Genomic DNA, 15,516 nt, shown 5'->3' on the forward strand with positions numbered 1-15,516 from the left:
GGAGTCCAAGCTGAATCTTTCTAACAGTACCAAAAACCTGTCATTGTCATATTTCTCTTGCTTAGTGAGAATCATTTGCTCTCTACATGCTCATTACGTGGACAACTTTCAAGCTAGGAATGGTTTTTACATTTTTAAAGGGTCCAAAAAAAAAGAGGAGGAGGAGGAAGAGAGGATGTAACACAAATCCTATCTAAGTCCACATAGCTTAAAATACTTACTACTTGACCCTTTACAGGAAAAGTTTACTAACCCCTGCATTAGAGAATATATTTTTAGAAACTATACATTCTAAAATAAGTTTCTAAATGGAAAGTTAGGGAAATCAACGGAATGCCAAAGGAAGGTAATTATTTTTTGCCATACATTTCCAGTGGGATGATTGCATAGTAAAATAAAAGTTACCCACACAAGTTATAGAATGAAAAGATAAATGTATGATTTGCAACAATTGATATATTCCAGTGTAACGTTTTAAACAACGTATGATTGTTAATTTTATTTTGATTGAAAACAAAAGTATTTTAATAGAAAATGTATCAAAAGGGAAATTAGAAAATACTGCTAGATGAATAAAACTTACCCAAGAAGAAATAGTAAATCTGAATAGTTTTGTATAGATTTGTAACACAGTGAAGTGATTAAATGATTAAATTAGTAAAAAAAAAAAAAAAAAAAAAAAAAAAAAACACCTGCATGCAAAGAAAATCCCAGGCCGAGACAGCATCACTGGTAAATTCTACCAAACATTTAAGGAAGAATTAATACTAATTAGTTAACACCAATTAATATCTCTTACACAACATAGAAGAGGAGTCATTTACACATTTCCCAACTAATTCTGTGAGACCAATATTACCCTGATAATCAAAACCAAACGAAGATATCACAAGAAAAGAAACTGTATGATGGTTCCATTAAAAATTGAGTTCAAATATATTGTGGTTAGGTTATGTATTATTCCTCATGGCATTATTAAAAGGCATATCAAGGATGGGTGCAGCGGCTCACACCTGTAATCCCAGCACTTTGTGAGCCAAAGTGGCCAGGTTACCTGAGGCCAGGAGTTCAAGACCAGTCTGGCCAACATGGTGAAACCCCATCTCTACTAAAAATACAAAAATTAGCCAGGCATGGTGGAACACGCCTATAGTTCCAGCTACTTGGGAGGCTGAGGCACAAGAGTTGCTTGAACCCATGAGGCAGAGGTTGCAGTGAGCTGAGATGGCACCCCTGAACTCCAATCTAGGCAACAGGGCAAGACTCTGTCACACACACACACACACACACACACACAACATATTAATAATAATTCAATTTATAGAAATTGAGATTAAATTGTTTGCCTAATAAGAATTTCCAGTATTTTGGGGTCTTTTATGCAAGACACAGTACTAAACACTATAGAAAACTATAGTGTAATTGACATTACCAGGATATAAGGAGTTTACAGTCTGGTAGGTTTGATGAAAAAAATAGAAATTCATTCATTCATTTCTTCATTATGATTCCTTCCTTTAACAAACATTATTGATTGTCTTCTATGTACCAGGCATCACAGGAGCAAAGAAATACAAGATATACTAAAATATATAACATTTTAAAGGATCTGTTTCAATCAATCAGGAGAAGTTTTATTGAGGAGGTAATGTTGATCTGGGTGGGAAAAGGAAAGAGATATGGTAGGGCAAAACAAACAGAGGACGTTCTGGCACAAGGGAATATCAGAAGCAAAGGCATATATGTCTGAGAATGCAAATGGATATGTCTGAGAACAGTAAATAATTATGACTCAAGCTTAGGAACAAGGAAAATGGTGATAGATTGAACCTGCAGCTATGGGTCAAAGACAAATTATAGAGTATTAGGACAATCTTGTCATTTAAGTTTGTGTTCTATTCAGAAAACAACTTCAGTTATTGAAGATATGCTTATTTGTTTGTTTTTAAGCAGAATCCTGATATTATTAAAGTTGCTCTTTAGGAGGAATAATCTGACCCCTTTAATTACATCATTAATATTTGTATTGTGGATGCTTTCCAGATATTGTATGGAGAGCTTGGGGTCTGAAATACAACTAATAATTGAAGCCATAGATGAAGATGAAATTTTCAAGGGGGAGAGTGAAAGTCGGGAAACTGTACCTCGCCTTCAAACGTCTTAATTTCCTTCTGAGAATTAGAGCGTCTTAGCCCTGGAAAAGGCTTTATAGACCGCTTGATTTTATTCTCACATTTTACAGGTGAAGAAACTGAGAATCAGCCAGTCCAACTTATTTGTCCTACCAGACTAGGTATATGATCATTAAATGGTACATCTGGATTAGAACCTAGATATTTTAATTGATTACTACCACAATTCGCGTCTATATCGGACAGGAAATACACAACTATTAAAAATAAGATAATGTATATTGCAGAATATTTGCAAAAACATTGAGTGTAAATTTTAATGTAAGTGATGAGCCATTTCCTATCTCATTGGCTGTCAGTGCTGATGCATGATTGAAACTTACACTAACAGCGTGTGCTGTCTTTTTTATTTTTCTAATATTAGGAAGGGTATCAAGACTACGAACCTGAAGCCTAAGAAATATCTTTGCTCCCAGTTTCTTGAGATCTGCTGACAGACGTTCCATCTTGTACAAGTGCTCAGTTCCAATGTGCCCAGTCATGACATTTCTCAAAGTTTTTACAGTGTATTTTGAAGTCTTCCATCAGCAGTGATTGAAGTATCTGTACCTGCCCCCACTCAGCATTTCGGTGCTTCCCTTTCACTGAAGTGAATACATGGTAGCAGGGTCTTTGTGTGCTGTGGATTTTGTGGCTTCAATCTATGATGTTAAAACAAATTAAAAACACCTAAGTGACTACCACTTATTTCTAAATCCTCACTATTTTTTTGTTGCTGTTGTTCAGAAGTTGTTAGTGATTTGCTATCGTATATTATAAGATTTTTAGGTGTCTTTTAATGATACTGTCTAAGAATAATGATGTATTGTGAAATTTGTTAATATATATAATACTTAAAAATATGTGAGCATGAAACTATGCACCTATAAATACTATGAAATTTTACCGTTTTGTGATGTGTTTTATTAACTTGTGTTTGTATATAAATGGTGAGAATTAAAATAAAATGTCATCTCATTGCAAAAATATTTTTATTTTTATCCCATCTCACTTTAATAATAAAAATCTTGCTTATAAGCAACATGAATTGAGAACTGACACAATGGACGTAAAGTTATTAATAGGCATTTGAAGAAGGAGGAATTTTAGAAGAGGTAGAGAAAATGGAACATTAACCCTACACTGGGAATTCCCTGAAGCAGCACTGCCAGAAGTGTGTTTTGGTATGCACTGGTGCCTTAAGTGGCTGTGATTAAAAAAAAAAAAAAGTGGGCTCCAGGGAACGAAGCAGTGTAAAAGATGATTTTGACTACATCCTCCTTAGAGATCCATGAGACACTTTAGCACATATTAGCACATTCAAGGCTCTGAGACAATGTGGTTAACTTTGTTTAACTCAGCAGTCCCCACTTAAAAAAAAAAATCATCAAAAATTCTCTCTCTCTATTCCTTTTTCTCTCGCTCCCCTTTTTTCCAGGAAATGCCTTTAAACATCTTTGGGAACTATCAGGATCACCTTAAAGAAGATCAGTTCTCCAGACTGATAAAAATTTCATGATCTCTTTTAAATGTTGCCAAATATATGAATTCTAGGATTTTTCCTTGGGAAAGGTTTTTCTCTTTCAGGGAAGATCTATTAACTCCCCATGGGTGCTGAAAATAAACTTGATGGTGAAAAATTCTATATAAATTAATTTAAAATTTTTTTGGTTTCTCTTTTTAATTATTCTGGGGCATAGTCATTTTTAAAAGTCACTAGTAGAAAGTATAATTTCAAGACAGAATATTCTAGACATGCTAGCAGTTTATATGTATTCATGACTAATGTGATATATATTGGGCACTGGTGAGGCAGGAAGGAGGAATGAGTGACTATAAGGATGGTTACCATAGAAACTTCCTTTTTTACCTAATTGAAAAGCGACTACTACAGAGTGCTAAGCTGCATGTGTCATCTTACACTGGAGAGAAATGGTAAGTTTCTTGTTTTATTTAAGTTATGTTTAAGCAAGGAAAGGATTTTTTATTGAACAGTATATTTCAGGAAGGTTAGAAAATAGCTGTTAGGATATATTTTAAATCTACCTAAAGCAGCATATTTTAAAAAATTAGAAGTATTGGCATTAAATGAAGAAATAGAGGACAAAACTAGACTGATAGCAATGACCTAGAACATTTTGAGATTAGTAAAGTTGTGACCATGAATTTAGGGATTTATGTGGATACAAATTCTCCTTTAAAGTGTTTCTTCCCTTAATATTTATCTGGTAGTTATTTATGAGCAGTGAATTATTTTGTAGTTTATATATCTTAATAGTTTATTTGGGACCAAGCACTTAACAAAAAGTTCTACAAGTCATAGAAGCCTTTTCAGGAAGCTTGTCTCACATTCATTCCTGAGACATTCACCTGCCAAGTGGCCTGAGGATCAATCCGGTCCTAGGTTTATTTTGCAGACATACATTCTCCCAAGTTATTCAGCCTCATATGACTCCACAGTGGGCTTTACCAAAACAGTTCAGAGTGCACTTTGGCGCACAATTGGGAGCAGAACAATCTAATGTGTGGTTTGGTATTCCAAGTGGGGTCTTTTTCAGAATCTCTCCACTAGTGTGAGATGCAAATACGTTTCCTCATTTTTCTGGCTCATCCAGTATGTAGCTATTTGTGACATAATAAATATATACATATATGAAAATATGTATTTGGTTTCTGCCTCCAGTTCTTACAAAGAGCTCCTAAAACCCTTGTAATTTCCCGAGTGGTAGGGGTGCTAGGGTCATCTTTTGTTCTAATATTTGGTCTTTGATCCTGCTTTCTGACACAGAGCTCCTAAGTCCCTGGGCGAGAGTAGTATCTTCTCTTCTAATGAAGGGACTCTTGCTGGGTTCCTGGACTGGGGCTGGTCACCAGAAAAGTCAAGCCATGATAAGAAGCTTGAAGCTTTTAGCCCCATTTCCATCTTCTGGGGACAGGAGAGAAGAGGAGCTGAGTTAATAAGCAACCATGCTTCCATGATGAAGACTCCGTAAAAATCCCTGAAAGACAGGATTCAGAGTGCTTTGAAGTAAGTGAACATGCAGAGATGCTGGGAAGGGTGGTGTGTCCAGAGAAGACATGTAAGCTCCCCACGCCTCCCCCATACCTTTCCCTGTGCATCTCTTCCATCTGGCTGTTCCTGAGTTGTATCCTTTTATAACAAACTGGTAATCTAGTAAGCAAACTGTTTTCCTGAAGTCTGTGAGTCACACTAGCAAATTATCAAATCTGAGGAGAGGGCCGCGGAGAACTTGGATTTGTAACCAAGTCAAACAGAAGTTATGAGTAACATGAAGACTCATCATTTGTGATTGTCATCTTCAGTGGGGAGGGGGAAAATTTTGTAAAACTGAGCCCTTAACCTGTGGGTCAATGCTAACTCCAGGTAGATAATGTCCGATTTGAATTACAGGACACCCAGTTGATAGCCACAAAGAATGGGAGAATTGCTTGGTGTAGAAAACACACCCCACACACACATGTGGTGGTAGAAATGAAGTGTTCTGGAAATAATGAGTGTCGTGAGTGAGTATATAGGAAGAAAAACAGCTTTTCCTTTTCACTACTGGATTAAACACAAACACACTTACGCATTCACACATCTCAAAGACAACCATCAATTCTCAAAGGTGGTGCCGTCTAAATCCATACTGAGGAAGAAAACACATTTTCTTTTCCAGTCTGTAAACCTGACAGACTGCCTCGTCCACACACTAATGGAACTCTGTGTTTTATCTGGAATGCGTTCATCCCATTTAGTTCTTTCTGTCTTGGGCAGGGCAAGAGTGCAACAGGGCTGATATTTTCATATGAGCTCTGTCCCTGTTATTGGCTATACTTAGACAAATTATTATGTGTCAAATATAGATGTAAGTGATTTATCAATATTAAGTCACTTAATTCTCAAAACAACCTTAATAGGTTCCATTATGATTCTAATTTTATACATAAGCCAACGGAGGCACCCTCAGGCTAAATAACTTTCCCATGGCCACACAGCTAGTAAGTGGCAGAGCCAAGAGGCCCAACATTACAGTACCACAGTCTGTGCTGTCAGCCCCTTGGCCACATAGTGTCTGAGCGAGGACACAGAGCTATTTAAGAGAACTTCTAGAAGTCTAGGAAATGGGGTGAAAGCTCCACTTTTCTAGGTATAATTATTAGATATTTGTTTTTCTTCAGGCACCCAAAGAAAACTTACTAGAGTTTGAGCCTTTAGCAAGTTTTGCTAGTGTATTTGTTTTTCTTCAGGTGCCTGAAGACAAACATATATACACACACACACACACACATGCACACACACACACAATGTGCATCTATATATGTGTGTACACACATATATACACATATCTCTCATCTATATATATGTCTCTCTATATATCTATAAACATATATCTATAGATACATAGAGATTTTAATTATTTTTTCTTTGTTTTTTTTTGAGACGGAGTCTTGCTCTTGTCACCCAGGCTGGAGTGTAATGGCACAATCTCAGTTCATTGCAATCTCTGCCTCCAGGGTTCAAATGATTCTCCTGCCTCAGCCTCCTGAGCAGCTGGGATTACAGGCACCCACCATCTCAGCCCAGCTAATTTTTGTATTTTTAGTAGAGATGGGGTTCACCATGTTGGCCAGGCTGGTCTCAAACTCCTGACCTCAAGCGATCCACCCACCTCGGCCTCCCAACGTGCTGGGATTACAGGTGTGAGCCACCATGCCTGGCCAAGATTTCTAATTCTAAGAGAAATTAACACCTGATAGATATTTCCTTGTAACTAAACCAGGCATATTCTGATTATAGAACTAAGTTATTTATTTTCAGTGGAAGATACAGATGTTGATACAATAATAGCAGCAGTCTACAGTAAGGTGGGCTTTGTAAATTTCTATGTTGAATCATGGCATGGTTACTTGGCTTATGTCAAATAGCCAAAAAATATAAATTAAAGTATAACTAAGATTGTCAATTACACATATTTAGTAATGGAATGAATGAAGTTATAAATAAATAGTAAAGGGCATGAATTAATAATCTGTATGTAGAAATAATAGTAGCAACTTAATATTGTATAATAAACTTCGATTTTCTAGGTGTAGTTTTTTGATGCAGTAATGTTCATTTTATCCTTTGAATAAGCATAGAATGGAAGAACCCAAGATGCAATAGAATAGATATAACACTAAAACTATTCTTAAATATGATTTTAGTTCCAATGTTCTTTGTGTAATTACCTACGGTTTTCTTTAATGTTTTGCTCCTACTACATTATCCTTAATTATTTGAAATCTTACTTTGGAAGCAATTAAACCACATTCCTTCAAATAGCCCTTAGTTTGAGCCTTTAGTAAGTTTTGCTAGTATAATTTGGCTTTAAAATCAGCAGGATTGCATAGGGAATTTCCATAACATATTGTTGATCTGCAACTATAGGTTAATGTACTAGGATGGCTTCTCTTATGAACCTTATGAAAATATATCCTCAGATTCCCTCAAAGGTCAGTGACAGAAATCCTCATTGTTTCTATGGCAACACAGCAAGAGATGGTGCCTTGGAAATGTGCTGCATTTTAATTAGGTTCCTCTAGGGCTTCCTAACTGCCTTTTGCAGGTAAACTAAATACCAGGTTGCCTTTTATCTTGCAATGAAATGAAAGCTAACGCATGTCTGTAAATGTCAAAGCTAAGCTGTGTTCCAATAAAGTTGAATCTAAACAAATATAGTAGCAAGTCATGCTTTTATCTTAGAAAAGAATACAACACTCTTTACCTAGAATAGTCAGGGATGCTGCTTAATGAGGTAGGTTAGAGCAATAGAGAATATCCTGAACTCTAAAACTATTAATAGACTATGGAACTTCGACTCCTATTTATGCCACTTACTACTTAATATTAGTGTCTTTGTTTCCTTATACATAAATATGCAAATGATAAAAATAGTGCCTCATGGCATTGTTGCATGCATTAAGTGAGTTAACATAAGTGGAACACTTAGGACTGCCTGGCTGATAGTAAGTGATCAATGAATCAATGATGCTATTTATTAGTAGTAGTACTAGTACAGCACACTGTATTTTTAAAGGTAAAAAAGAAATAACAAATTTTTTAAATGTTCAGATACATTCACATGTCTTCTTTTAATATAAAATAGCAATCAAGATCAAGATAGTGGTAGAGATATTTTGGAGACATAAGGCAGAGGCTATTTACTAATAGCTAGGGGAGCATTTTACTAGTTTACTGACCAATATTACTATACTTATGTGTACTTTGCAGAATATCACCTAGCACCTAAAAGAAATTAAGAAAGTGTAACTTACTGAGAGGTGAATATGCACCAACTCCGTAAACACTATGTTTATGGAACACATCTAACTTTAGACTTAGCTATACTCATCAACTTATGTATCTTCTCATCCAAGTGGGATGTGTTTAATATTTACCATATATTCATAAATTCACTGACTATTGTTCTGGTAACTAGAAAAAAAAAGGACAAGCATATATAAGTAAAACTCACTGATCTAAAACAAAGTATTATCAACTACAAAAGAAAAAAATAACCACTTGAATCTCCACCGATTCCACCGATTCAATAATTCTCAAATCTCATTTATTTCCCATTATCTTCCCTCACACCTTTTGCATTTATTTAGTTAAAGTTCTTTTTGATCCAAAAGGAAGCAATGTTTACTGGGCAATTTCTACCTTATGCCAGAAACAACAAATATACCAGCAATTACAGTATTTCCAAGAAAAGTATTGTTTGTTTTCTCTTCATGTCTTTGGTGAGTCCCTTGGAATTAGGATCAAAAAAGAGCGCATGAGCTGGTGAGATGTTTGCTATTGTCCTCTGTCAGATTTTCCTGTGCAGCAGCATGGAAAGTAGGTCAGTAGGACAGTGCATACTTGTCCTTTTGCCTTCTGGACACTGCGACAACCTAGGAATTGAGAGTAGCAGAAAATTATTGTTCAATACTATGTTTCCTAACAAAATCAACTCTTGTAAAAAAACAAACAAAGACTAAATATGGACAGATGAGCCTCTAGAACGTACTACTAGAACGTACTATGTGTTGCGTAAGGCCTCATCCAAATCTCTATGGAAATGGTCAAAGCAAGTTTGAGAGGCTGCCAAACATTAGTAATGTGGCAGCACTGACTCCTGCTGTTGAAGATGGAGTGTCCATGTTGAATGATGAGAAATCTGGCAAGTCTTTTTGGCAAACTTCTTTGGAAATCCATCTTGGGCATCCTTAGCTGTTTGTGCCATCCTTTAGCTAGATTAGGCCATTTGTCTTAGATCAATGGGCAAAAGGGTAACAGCTGAGAAAAAGACCTTTCCTACAATTTTCTTGATCTCGTCTAAAGCAAAAGAAGACATATCTCTGAAGGAACTGTAAATCATGTATTGTCAACACAATCCAAAGTTATGTTTAAGAACAGCTCTGTAAATCAATATTGTGGAGTTTCGGTGACTGTGTTTTCACTGCCCATGGTGAGAATAGTACACCCTGTTGATTTTTGATGATCAGACCTATTTCCAGGCTGTTAGGTATAGGTTTTAGTCATGATTTTCTTGCCAATTATTTCTGAACATGCTAGAAACAGTTCATTTGAAGTAATTCTTTCTGGAATAACAATGATTTCCACATTATAGTCCCCTTTTATAGATGAGAACTCATATTGACAGTCTGTAATTGACTTGAATTTCTTTTTTTTTTGAGCAGTATTTTTTCTGACAAACCATTCCATCCAGCTACCACATACACCCAGCAGCAGTTCAGGAAAGACTGATCTGTAGTCATCATGTGTAATTATGGAATGTGTTCAATATGAAAATGCTGATAGCTAATCTTAAACACTTGATATCTGTATCTTTCTGACTTCTGAATGCATTTTTTATTTGTATTCCACTTACCCACAAAAAACTCAGATCTGGCTTAAAATAAACATGCAAACCACAAAACAAACAAACAAAAAATTGCACTGGACTATGAAATAAAGCTAAATTTTTTGTAAGTGAGAAATCATTTACATGTATAATGGGGAAATGAGACTACTGAGAATACGGTACAGAATAATGTAGTTATATCCTACTCTTAGATCTAAGTTTCTTAGTAGCCAAATCTATAAGAGCAACACAAAGATCACATAGTTTTCAATGTCTGTAGAAAGAACCCATTTTGTTATTGTTATTGTTTGTGATCATTATTATTATGCATTTATTTTTTCCTATTTTAATATTAAATAGCAGCTTACTACCGACCAGCTCTTTTAAAAACATGACAGTCAAATGGCAGCCTTCCAAATCATAATTCCCTATAGTCAAAGACATATTCACAACTGGTATCTTTTCCGAGGAAGAAATAGTGGCAGTCTCATGACATCCTCGTGATGGAGTACTGAATAAACTACGGTGTTTTCCCTTTTAGTGCAGGCCCTGCACAGGATGGGCAGAATAGACAGGTACAGTTTGTCAGTTCTTCTGTGTTTCTAGAAGCATCTAGCCAAAGTTCCAAGCTCTGCCTACCCAGTGACAGAATTAAAATCATTTCTTTTCTTTAGGAGAAAGGCCCAGTGGAATAATCTGTACAAACGGTGAAGGCATCCCACAATATTCACGTATAGAAGACTCAGGTGCTTTTAGTACAAGACATGTTAGGAGAAAAGACCTTTCGAAATTTACTCATCTATGGGAAGAAGGAAATGCTGGGAAGAAGTCCAGATGTAGACAACAACAGGGAGACCATGCAACAAATGACAGTATGCTAAAGGTCTAGCAAGAAGGAGCTAGAAGCGTGCAGGAGAAGCAGCACTGAGAATAGGGAAACAAGTGCTATTCACCCAGGCAGGGTCAGGGAAGTCTGACAGCAAACAGTACCACCCCTACCCAAGTCAGGGGTTTAGCAGAGAGATTCTGGAATCTTCTGTGAATTGGCAAGACTAAAATTAGACTATAGGCCAAAAGACTAGCATCCTAAAGAGATTAACAATAAGCTCTACTTAAAATACCTTATCACCATATCAACTAGCCCAAAATTTCAGCCTTGACTCACAGGCATTTGGCAAAAGAATAAGCAACACTCTTACCATGCTTTGAGACTTTGAGAAATTTTACATTTTTAGGAAAGGTTGGTGTTGCTGTTGAGAATTCTGTTTAGAACCAAATGTTTCCATACATATCTGAGGCCAAGGTGAAGCAGAAATATGAAAAATGCTATTTTGCCAGATACTTGGGCCTTGCATTCTCTAAACTACTTCGCACATTTCAGTTCACTCTCTGTTTTGTTTTCTTTCAGGGAAAAAATCAAAGCACTCAAACATACAAATTCCAGGAAGTAAATTGATTGGCACTGTGCATTCTGAAAATCCTCAAAGCATACATTTGAAAAAGTTTAGGTTTCTAGGTGGAATCGTGACCGTATTTCTGTTGCCTGTGGCTACCTAATTAATTTTCTTCTTGGTGGATGTGTTCATACTGTTCAGTTTAGACAGGAGTTGTGAGTGAGATTGCCATAGGGAGATTCCCCAAGGGACAGCAAAGAGAGTACAGTTCAAAACAGCCTGGACTGTTAAAAGGTACAAAAAAAAATTAGAGTGAGACCAGATCAGGATTTAGGATCTAACAGAGATGTAGGAAGAAAAATCAGTCTGAGCAGTTCTATTTATCAGGGTCTAGCAAACCATTAGTGCTGACAGCTCTCCCAGAAGACACATCTCCTCCTTTTGTCCCCATCAGCCCTTTCCAGTGATACAGAAGCCCTGCCCCAGTGGAACCCCGAAGCTGCAGGTTGTCTGAAGATCAAAGAGTCACATAACTTTATAGCTGTCCAATGTCTTTATTTTATAAATAAGCGAACACCCAAAATTACATGGCGCCTTGCCATTTTGGATAGAATCAAAACAAACCTTTGACCAATAATTCTTTACTGCTACAAAAACTATTACTGGTGAATTCCATCCTAAACCTTTAGATACATTCCAGAATATATCTATAAAAGGAACACAAAATATTAACACTAAACCCCAGCATACACTGCAAGCATAATAATGCTCTCATTTAAATGTGGGCAGTTTTCTTATATAACAAATTTAGGATTCACTAATTCCTGCTGCTTTGAGCCACTATATTACCCCTGCACCTTCCTTATTGCTGTGGGAAACAAGGTACTTTTTAAGTAATCTAAGAAAAGTACAATAAAAAATATATATATAAATGTATAAGAAAACAAACACAAAATTCCATATCTAAATATTTAGCACAAAAAATAAGAACTTAATATTTAAGTTAAGAACCACCAGTACACCTATACAAATGTAACTTCATCAAGTTCTTTTCTGATTACATTTTTGAGCCCTTACAGTACAATGGCTAGTAGAATCTTGGTCAGAGTAAATATCTGCATGAATGTGCAAACATCATTATTAGATGTTATTCTTAAATACAAAATTTGTTATACTACATATATAAAGATTGAGATGAAAAGAAACCCATTTGTACATTCACTAAATTTTTTTAATGGCTAAAAATTATTGTATCATTCAGGTATACAATTAATTTCTTACAAGTATAGAATAGATGACCTTTCAAGTGACTACTATCAAGTACAACGACATTTACTTTCGAAATGTTATTTCTCTGTTCTTTAAACCATGGCCAAGTTGTCTTGATCCCTTAAATAAAGAGACTGTAGGTCACTAGAGAAAAAAAAAAAAGAGGTGAGTGCTAATCGTTAGGAAAAAAAAAAAAAACCCTCAGTCATCTCAGGACACCATCAGCTTAAAAGAAGACAGCACTTTTTTGGGAGTATGTTTGACATTTTCCACATATTTCAAGAAGGTCTTACAGATCTAAAATTGTAGCAGATGGAGAAGCAGCAGGTGTGAACTCAGCAACTATACAAAAGACAAGATTCCAAACTAGGCCAACCACTTAAGGTCTTTCACATTTGAGGTGAGGGAATGGATTTACTTTAGAAAAGATATAAAAGTGTATGTGTGTGTGTGTGTGCGCGCGTGTGTATACAACGCATTAAAAGCTATGTTAATATATTTCTATAAGACATACCATGGATCTAGAGCCTAGGAGATGGATGATAGCAAAATAAAACAGAGGAAAGAGTTCTACACCAAAGTTAAAAGAAGAAACCTAATTCTGTTTACTGTCCAAACTAATTCAAGTTACTGTGCTGTTTTTAAAATTTATATTCATTTTTATTTTTATTTTTAATTATACTTTAAGTTCTAGGGTACATGTGCACAACGTGCAGGTTTGCTACATATGTATACATGTGCCATGTTGGTGTGCTGCACCCGTTAACTCATCATTTACATTAGGTATATCTCCTAATGCTATCCCTTCCCCATTCCCCCACTCCACGACAGGCCCCGGTGTGTGATGTTCCACGCCCTGTGTCCAAGTGTTCTCATTGTTTAGTTCCCACCTATGAAGTTTACTGTGCTTTTAACCTCAGGAATATGCTTCTCTAAAGGCAAATTCTTACTTATTTTAACAACCACTCCTCAGACACTTGCTGGCCAGTTATTTCAAAATTATTAAAAAATAAAAACATAGCTATTTTCTCAATCAGAATCTCTGGGTTCAAGTTTTAGTTCTACAATATTCTAGCTACGTGACCCTAGGAAATATATTAGCCTCTGAAAATTAGATATAAATTGGAAATTAAAACATTCACTCTGCTTTGTTTTAAAAATTAAACGAGATCTACTATGAGCATATTAACTCTTAATAATACCTAATATTCTTTATTTCCATTTTCTCATCTTCACTGGTGTAAGAAAAGTCAAAATCTTAACAGCAAGATGTAATAGAATTAAAGTGATATTAATATTTTTTAAAAAAATTCAGGTCAAATAAGTATATCTGTTTGGGTTTTTAATGTAGTAATTCCTTATATTACTATGGTGACTATTATAAAAAAGAGGAGGCCAGGCACGGTGGCTCACTCCTGTAATTCCGGCACTTTGGGAGGCCAAGGGGGGTGAACCATTAGCTCAGGAATTCGAGACCAGCCTGACCAACATGGTGAAACCCCGTCTCTACTAAAAGTACAAAAATTAGCTGGGCGTGGTGGTGCATGCCTGTAATCCCAGCTACTCAGGAGGCTGAGGCAGGAGAATCACTTGAACCCCAGAGGCGGAGGTTGCAGTGAGCTGAGATCACGCCACAGTATTCCAGCCTGGGCGACAGAGTGAGACTCTGTCTCAAAAAATAAAGAAGAAAAAATTTTCAAAAACACTTTGAGCAACAAGATCTTAATGCAAAAGGAATCAAATGAAAAACATTTGAAATAAAGTTTCAATTTTTATTACCAATGCAGAAATATCTTTCTGTACATTATCTTGGAGAGAATTTGGTAATTTCCAAAAAGGCTTTTGATTCAGTTAGGACATAGACACAAAGATTTAAATCAAATTGCAAAGCAACATCTATTTATATATTTACACCATCCTAACTTACATGGAAGAAAAAGGAAAGTAATAGAAAAGCTAAAAGTACTACATTCCTATACATATGTTTGAAATAGACTGTACACAAACTAAATATAATCTGCATTTCTTTTGGCTACAACAGAGCACTAAGAAATGTTTTACAGACTGTTAAACTGACTCAATATTATACTTTTAAATATCAGTGATATAAACAGAATAAGGACATTCTAATATATCTTGGAACTTCATCCACTAAAGAAATGCATTTAAGATTTTGTGTTCTAAATACTCTATTTTAGAATACAAACAAGCAGGGTAAAGCAACCTTGGCTTCCTCGTTCTTGGTTATTTGATAATATCTGTAACTTTTCACTTACAGTGTGATTCAAAAGGACCATGACAAACGTGAGAGGCACATTCACATTAAATAATGGGCAGTAGAAAAACTTTGCAAAATTTAAGTTGTCAACAGCTAAATATACCTTATGGTAACGGTCCCTAAAAGGAAGCTAAATTTGTAAGCGAACCAAAAGGTTCAAGTTTTCTCAAAATAGAGCCAATGGTGGATTTTAAGTATCCTTAAATAAGATGTAACTTCTTGCATTTTATATAAAATTTAATGTCCATATGTCTATATAGCTTTTTCTAACTAAAAACATTTATATTCTTCATCCACTTCTAAAGTGGATGTAACCCAGAATAGGTTAAGAAGCTATATAAAGAAGAATAATATTGTATAATTACTAGAATCATCTCAGAATAACTGACTAAAACCTTATTTTCACAAAATATATTGCATAAAATACCAGTTCCTGGGGAGTTAAACAGATACATAAAAAATTTGATGAATAAATGAAACTTCTATACTGCAGGATTTTTCAGAGCTATTAA

At 35.5% G+C, this 15,516-nt stretch overlaps 1 protein-coding gene across 8 annotated transcripts in view; it reads left to right on the forward strand.

The window, feature by feature from the left end:
• Window positions 1-3,160, forward strand: part of SNCA (synuclein alpha) — a 111,824-nt gene extending 108,664 nt beyond the window's left edge. For all 8 annotated transcript variants that reach the window (XM_025386303.1, XM_025386306.1, XM_025386300.1 and 5 more), the window contains one exon: window positions 2,557-3,160. In XM_025386303.1, the coding sequence (XP_025242088.1) occupies window positions 2,557-2,589 (33 nt within the window). In that variant the 3' untranslated portion in view covers window positions 2,590-3,160. The remainder of the gene's footprint in view (window positions 1-2,556) is intronic.
• Window positions 3,161-15,516: the final 12,356 nt, after the last annotated feature.

The sequence above is a fragment of the Theropithecus gelada genome, chromosome 5 (genome assembly GCF_003255815.1).
Source record: "Theropithecus gelada isolate Dixy chromosome 5, Tgel_1.0, whole genome shotgun sequence".
Lineage (NCBI taxonomy): Eukaryota > Metazoa > Chordata > Mammalia > Primates > Cercopithecidae > Theropithecus > Theropithecus gelada.